Genomic DNA, 7,400 nt, shown 5'->3' with positions numbered 1-7,400 from the left:
ATTAGAACTGCAGAAAAAATAATTGCTACCAACTTGCCTTCCATTGAGGACCTGTATACTGCACGAATCAAGAAGAGGGCCGTGAAAATATTTGCAGATCCCTCGCATCCTGGACATAAACTGTTTCAACTCCTACCCTCAAAACGACGCTATAGAGCACTGCACACCAGAACAACTAGACACAAGAACAGTTTTTCCTCAAGGCCATCACTCTGCTAAACAAATAATTCCCTCAACACTGTCAGACTATTTACTGAATCTGCACTACTATTAATCGTTTCATAGTTCCCATCACCAATCTCTTTCCACTTATGACTGTATGATTATAACTTGTTGCTGGCAATCCTTATGATCCTTATCCTATTGATCATCAATTGTGTTGTAAATGTTGTACCTTGATGAACGTATCTTTTCTTTTATGTACACTGAGAGCATATGCACCAAGACAAATTCCTTGTGTGTCCAATCACACTTGGCCAATAAAATTCTATTCTATTCTATTCTATTCTATTCTATTCTATTCTATTCTATTCTATTCTATTCTATTCTATTCTATTCTATAACTTCTGTACATTTAGAACATTACACACACCCACAGATGTTCTTCCCTAACTTGTACATGACTGTTAGAGCCAGGAGAGATCATGGATTGAGTAAAATGTGGTGAAACTCACTTAACAACACTCTTGCTTAGCAACCAAAATTTTGGGCTCAATTCTGGTCGTAAGATAAGGACTATCTCTGCCTTCCTCTGCATGGCAGCCTTGTCCTAGTAAATTCCTTCTCCTTTCTGGCAATTTTCCTCTTCGTTAGAGAGTTGTAAGGTTTCCTGCTGGAGCAGGGGGTTGGATTAGATGGCCTCTAAGGTCCCTTCCAGCCCTAGATTGCTGTCCTGTTTCAAAGCGTCTTCTGAAGCCACATCTAGTGCCAGGGTTTGTGGTCCTTCCTTCTTAGAATTCAGCAGCTCTTCAACTGGCTTTGAAGATTGCCCTCCACATAGACAGAACCTCACTGGGCTATCTCAAAAAAATGTCAACATATCCAATGTTCCATTAGCCAATCTTGCAGGAAAAATACAATACTCTATTAATAGATTTTAGAATATATTTATTTTAATCCTCTCTTATATTTTCAAACAACTAAAATGGAACCTTGTTATGTTTTCTTTATTTTAACCTGAGTTAAGATGTAATAAGAAGGATACTGCTTAGATCTCTTTGGGGATTTTTAGAGTTGCTGACTAATTTTTCATGCAGACTTCATAGTGTTTAAATGAGAAGCTGCAAGCCTCCATCTACAACCAAAATGAGGCCTGTTACATAAGGAGTTTCTAAAAGGAATGCAATACTTTGGGCAACTTCCTGTGGCTGCCCAAATCTTCCAAGAGGAATTGTTTTTTTCAGCTCTTCTTCTTTCAAATGGGCTGTCATATCTGTATGAATGAAGCCTAAAAAAACAAGAGGGAGTTTATGAAATAAAATTCTCCTGGCATTAGTTTCATATGACTTCAAAATTTATATATCACAGCTGGACAACTAGGAGTCATTTCAAGAAAAGTAACTGCATTGAAGTGAAAAAGGCAGTCATACACAGACCTGACGGAAGTTTGCATACTTCCTACTTTACTACATACTGCAAACATACTCTTAAAACTAATTGAAATATTTTATACATGGCATAGACACAAAAACATACACACATACATAAATATAGAAGAGTAATTCATATTAATAGTCTTAATATTTATTTGCATCACCATTCAGCAGTCTGACAGTTCTTAGTAGGGCTTGCTCCAAATAAAGTATATGTAGAATTGTAATTTTAACGAAGTATAATGAAGAGACATGAACATTTAATAAAATCAGCAGAGACCATGGTTGAGAAATATATTTTTCTCTTGGGATGTAAAGCTGGAAGTTATACTCAGAAGTTGTACACTATGTGCACAATTATTAGGCAACTGAATATTTTGACTCACTATGCATAATTTGTATGCATATTTTCCACTCCATGCTGTATAAACTTGAATGCTAATTGGCTAAAAGCAGATCAGGTGACATGTATTTGTGTCATTTGGTCTAAGGAGATCAACACTCTATATCAGGGGTGTCCAAACTATGGCCCGCGGGCCAACTGCGGCCCGCGGGTCAGTTTTTATTGGCCTGCAGCAAATTCTGAAAGTATAATTTAATATGGCCCTTTTCGCGCTGCGAGGCTCGCGGTTCCTCCCCATGGGCGGGGAATAATGAAGGGAGGGGGCGGAGGAGGCGGTGAGCGGGAAAGAGGCTGCTGGCCATGCCTGACCCCAGCAGTTCTACCCTCGCCTTCCTCGGGCCGCCTGGCGAGGCTCCTCGCGCCTCCCCATGTCGGACACGCGTGGCGGCAGTGACAGCCATCGAGAAACAGGTGAGGAGGCGGCAAGCGGGAAAGTGGCTGCTGGCCGTGCCCGACCCCAGCAGTTCTAGCCTCGCCTTCCTCGGGCCGCCTGGTGAGGCTCCTCGCGCCTCCACCCCTTGGGCATGGAATAACGAAGGGAGGGGGCGGAGGAGGCGGCGGCAAGCAGGAAAGAGGCTGCTGGCCGTGGCCGAACCCAGCAGTTCTATCCTCGCCTTCCTCGGGCCGCCTGGTGAGGCTCGCGCCTCCACCCCTTGGGCATGGAATAACGAAGGAGGGGCGGAGGCGGCGGCAAGCGGGAAAGAGGCTGCTGGCCGTGCCCGACCCCAGCAGTTCTAGCCTCGCCTTCCTCGGGCCGCCTGGTGAGGCTCCTCGCGCCTCCACCTCTTGGGCATGGAATAACGAAGGGAGGGGGTGGAGGAGGCGGCAGCAAGCGGGAAAGAGGCTGCTGGCCGTGCCCGACCCTAGCAGTTCTAGCCTCGCCTTCCTCGGGCTGCCTGGTGAGGCTCCTCGTGCCTCCACCCCTTGGGCATGGAATAACGAAGGGAGAGGGCGGAGGAGGCGGCGGCAAGCGGGAAAGTGGCTGCTGGCCGTGCCCGACCCCAGCAGTTCTAGCCTCGCCTTCCTCGGGCCGCCTGGTGAGGCTCCTCGCGCCTCCACCCCTTGGGCATGGAATAACGGAGGGAGGGGGCGGAGGAGGCGGCGGCAAGCGGGAAAGTGGCTGCTGGCCATGCCCGACCCCAGCAGTTCTAGCCTCGCCTTCCTCGGGCCGCTTGGTGAGGCTCCTCGCGCCTCCACCCCTTGGGCATGGAATAACGAAGGGAGGGGGCGGAGGAGGCGGCGGCAAGCGGGAAAGTGGCTGCTGGCCGTGCCCGACCCCAGCAGTTCTAGCCTCGCCTTCCTCGGGCCGCCTGGTGAGGCTCCTTGCGCCTCCACCCCTTGGGCATGGAATAACGAAGGGAGTTTCAAGTTCATACCAAATACAAAACAAAAGCCAAGATCAGGGGTGTCCAAACCTGGTCTCTTTAAGACTTGTGGACTTCAATTCCCAGAGTTCCTCAGCCAGCTTTGCTGGCTGAGGGACTCTGGGAGTTGAAGTCCACAAGTCTTAAAGAGACCAAGTTTGGACACCCCTGGCCAAGATGAATGAATATGAAACATTTTCCTCCCTTAAATGAAGATGATATCCACATATTGTAAACTGCACACTTCCCTGCGCTGTCTGAAATCAAGTCTGCTTTTCCAAAGGCAGACCTTTCTGCTAAAAAGGAGAAATATGTTTCTGTAATTACATCTCTCATGACAGAATTCAACCAGCGTTTTCAAGATTTTTCTGTCATTGAAAAACAAATCAAGCTGTTCTCGACCCCCTTCCTGGTGGATGCAGAAGAAGTGGAGGAGAGTCTGCAGTTAGAACTGATTGAAATGCAATGTGATGATTCTCTGAAGTGTCAACATCAGCTTCTCTCCCTCCCTGACTTCTATCAGAGTTTGGATCATGCCAAGTTTCCTCTGATGAGACGCCACGCAAAAAGAATGATGAGCCTGTTCGGCTCAACATACATATGTGAACAAACATTTTCTCTGTTAAATCAGAACAAAAGCAGACTGAGATCCAGAATGACTGATAGCCATCTCTGTGAAGTCCTTCGTGTCTCAACCACCAAACTTTCTCCTGACATCCCAGCCATCCTTCAATCCAAAGGACAGCATCACTGCTCCCACTGAGAGCAATGTTCTTCACATTATAGGCGACTTAGAAATACACACAGTAATCATGTGTCAATATGTCACCTCTTGTGTGTGGCCCGGGCCACACATGAATTTACTAGGCTTATATACTGTTTGTTGTCCAGCCGCATGCCTTTCTGAATAATTATATTTAAAAATATTACATTAAAAATCAACATAACACAAACACACACGTACACAAACATAGAGATACACATGCACATATATATAACTCACACACATATAGTATACTTAAGCCTAAACTGTGCATAGGGACTACCCAGACGGCTGAAAAAAGTGATTTCTGACAGGTTCTCACACCTACAACTATCTTTACATTTTGCACCCTATCTTGTAACCGTGGTGAAGAGAAGCAGTTGTGAAATGAGTGATATGGTTGTTAAAAATGCTGCAATGGGCATAAATGTGAGGATGGTCATAAGTGTGAGGACTGGTCAAAAATTACTTTTTTTAGCCCTCTGAGTAGTTTCTATGCCCATAGCCACATCCACTCAGTCACATGAGCAGTTAGCCACGCCCACCAGTCACATGACCACCAAGCCACACCCCAAAATAAGCCACGCCCAAAGAACTGGTACAAAAAATTTTCACCCCCCCCCCCCGTGGCCCGGGCCTTTGCTTATTTTTCTGTATTTGGCCCTCACTCAAAAAACTTTGGACACCCCTGCTCTATATCAAGGTGTGCATAATTATTAGGCAGTTTCTTTTCCTCAGGCAAAATGGGCTTAAAAAGAGATTTAACGGACTCTGAAAAGTCAAAAATTATAAAAAGTCTTTCAGAGGGATGCATCACTCTCAAACTGCTAAGATATTGGGGCGTGATTACAGAACCATCAAACATTTTGTTGCAAATAGTCAACAAGGTCACAAGAAACGTGTTGAGAAAAAAAGACGCAAATTAACTGTCAAAGATCAAGCATAAAGCTACCAGGAACCCATTGTCTTCCAGTGCTGTCATATTCCAGAACTGCAAACTATCTGGAGTGCCCAGAAATACAAGGTGTTCAGTGCTCAGAGACATGGCCCAGGTAGGGAAGGCTGAAACCCGACCACCACTGAACAAGACACATAAGTTGAAATAGAAGAATGGCCAACCTGAAGACAGATTTTTCAAATGTTTTATGGACTGATGAGATGAGAGTGACTCCTGACAGATGAGATGACTGGGCCTGTGGCTAGATCAGTAACGGGCACAGAGATCTACTTTGACTCTGATGCCTGCAAGGTAGGGTACTGGTATGAGCTGGTATTATGAAAGATGAGCTAGCTGGACCTTTTTGGGTTAAAGATGGACTCAAAATCAACCTACTGCCAGTTTTTAGAAGACATTGTGATACAGGAAGAAGTCTGCATCTTTTAAGAAGACCATGATGTTTATGCAAGACAATGCTTCATCGCATGCAAAGTATTCCACTGCGTGGCTAGCCAGTAAAGGCCTTAAAGGTTAAAGAATAAAGACATGCCCCCTCCTTCCTCACCTGACCTAAACCCTATCGAGAACTTGTGGGTCCTTCTGAAATGGGATGTTTACAGTAAAGGAAAACAGTACAGTTCTCTGAACCGTGTCTGGGAGGCTGTGGTTGCTGCTGCACAAAAAGTTGATCGTCAACAAATCAAGAAACTGACAGACTCCAGGAATGGAAGGCTTATGACTGTTATTGAAAAGAAGGATGGCTATATTAGTCACTGATTTTTTTTTTTGAACTGCCAAATGTTTACTTGTAAATTTTGAGTTGTTTGTTTATTATTCTCACTTTAACAGATGAAAAAGAGGTCTTTTTACCTGTTAGAACTTTAATTTTTTAGCTAGACTTTTCCCTCCAATTTTTAAATCTTAAATGATCTGTTAGAATATCAAACACTAGTAAGGTCTCATATTCAGACCTATCTAGTGGTGATAAGAACGGTAAAACGTGAGTATTTTTCCGCTCTTATTGCATTGGCAGATAACCGCCCAGCCGCCCTGTTTAGGGTAACCTGCTCCCTCTTCCATCAGGGAGCACGGGAGGACCCCTTGCAAGGGTGTGCTGAGGATTTTGGACAATATCTGCACGATAAAATCGCTCAGATCCGGGATGGTCTGGACTCGGATTGGGTAGATTCGGGTGAGATGACGGAGGTAGATCTTGAGGACGTTATCTGGGAAGAGTTCGATACTGTGGCTCCTGGGGACATGGACAGGATACTGGGGAGGCTGAATGCGACCACATGTTTATTGGACCCCTGTCCCTCCTGGCTGGTACTGGCCACCCAGGTTACACGAGGCTGGCTTCAGGAATTGTCAACGCTTCTTTGATGGAGGGTGTCTTCCCTGCCGCCTTGAAAGAGGCGGTGGTGAGGCCCCTCCTCAAGAAGCCCTCCCTGCATCCAGCCGTCTTAGCGAACTATCGTCCTGTCTCCAACCTTCATTTTGTGGTGAAGGTTGTGGAGAGTGTGGTGGCGCGACAGCTCCCCCAGTACCTGGATGAAACTGTCTATCTTGACCCATCCCAGTCCGGCTTCCGGCCTGGGTACAGCACAGAGATGGCATTGGTCGCATTGGTAGATGATCTCTGGTGGGCTCAGGACATGGGTTGTTCCTCTGCCCTGGTCCTATTAGTTCTCTCAGCGGCTTTTGATACCATCGACCATGGTATCTTGCTGCGACGGCTTGAGGGTTTAGGAGTGGGAGGCACCGTTTTCCGGTGGTTCTCCTCCTATCTTTCTGACTGGTCGCAGACGGTGTTGGCAGGAGGGCAGAGATCAGCTGCGAGGCGCCTCATGTGGGGTGCCACAGGGGTCGGTTCTCTCGCCTCTTCTGTTCAACATCTATATGAAGCCGCTAGATGAGATGATCCGTGGTTTTCAGGTGCGATGTCATCTGTACGCTGATGATATTCAGATGTACATTTCCACCCCTAACCACCCCAACGAGGCCGTTGAAGTGATGTCCCGGTGTCTGGAGGCCGTGCGGGTCTGGATGGGGAAGAACAGGCTTCGACTCAACCCTTCCAAGACTGAATGGCTGTGGATGCCGGCATCCCGGTACAGCCAGCTGACTCAATCGCTGACTGTTGTGGGCGAGTCATTGGCCCACATGGAGAGGGTTCGCAACTTAGGCGTCCTCCTGGATGTACGGCTGTCCTTAGAAGAGCATATGACGGCCGTCGCCAGGGGAGCTTTTCATCAGGTTCGCCTGATACGCCAGTTGCGTCCCTTCCTAGACCAGGTTTCCCTATGCACGGTCACTCACGCCCTCGTCACTTCTCGCCTGG

At 46.8% G+C, this 7,400-nt stretch overlaps 1 protein-coding gene across 3 annotated transcripts in view; it reads right to left on the bottom strand.

Annotated features, from left to right (window-relative positions):
- Positions 1-1,090: 1,090 nt before the first annotated feature.
- The window catches only part of CBR4 (carbonyl reductase 4), a 28,308-nt gene continuing 21,998 nt past the window's right edge, over positions 1,091-7,400 (bottom strand). For all 3 annotated transcript variants that reach the window (XM_058193129.1, XM_058193128.1, XM_058193127.1), the window contains exon 6: positions 1,091-1,447. In XM_058193129.1, coding sequence (XP_058049112.1) covers positions 1,269-1,447 — 179 coding nt within the window. In that variant the 3' untranslated portion in view covers positions 1,091-1,268. The remainder of the gene's footprint in view (positions 1,448-7,400) is intronic.

The sequence above is a fragment of the Ahaetulla prasina genome, chromosome 8, assembly GCF_028640845.1.
Source record: "Ahaetulla prasina isolate Xishuangbanna chromosome 8, ASM2864084v1, whole genome shotgun sequence".
NCBI classification, from domain to species: Eukaryota; Metazoa; Chordata; class Lepidosauria; order Squamata; family Colubridae; genus Ahaetulla; species Ahaetulla prasina.
This window is presented reverse-complemented; position numbering and strand designations above follow the sequence as displayed.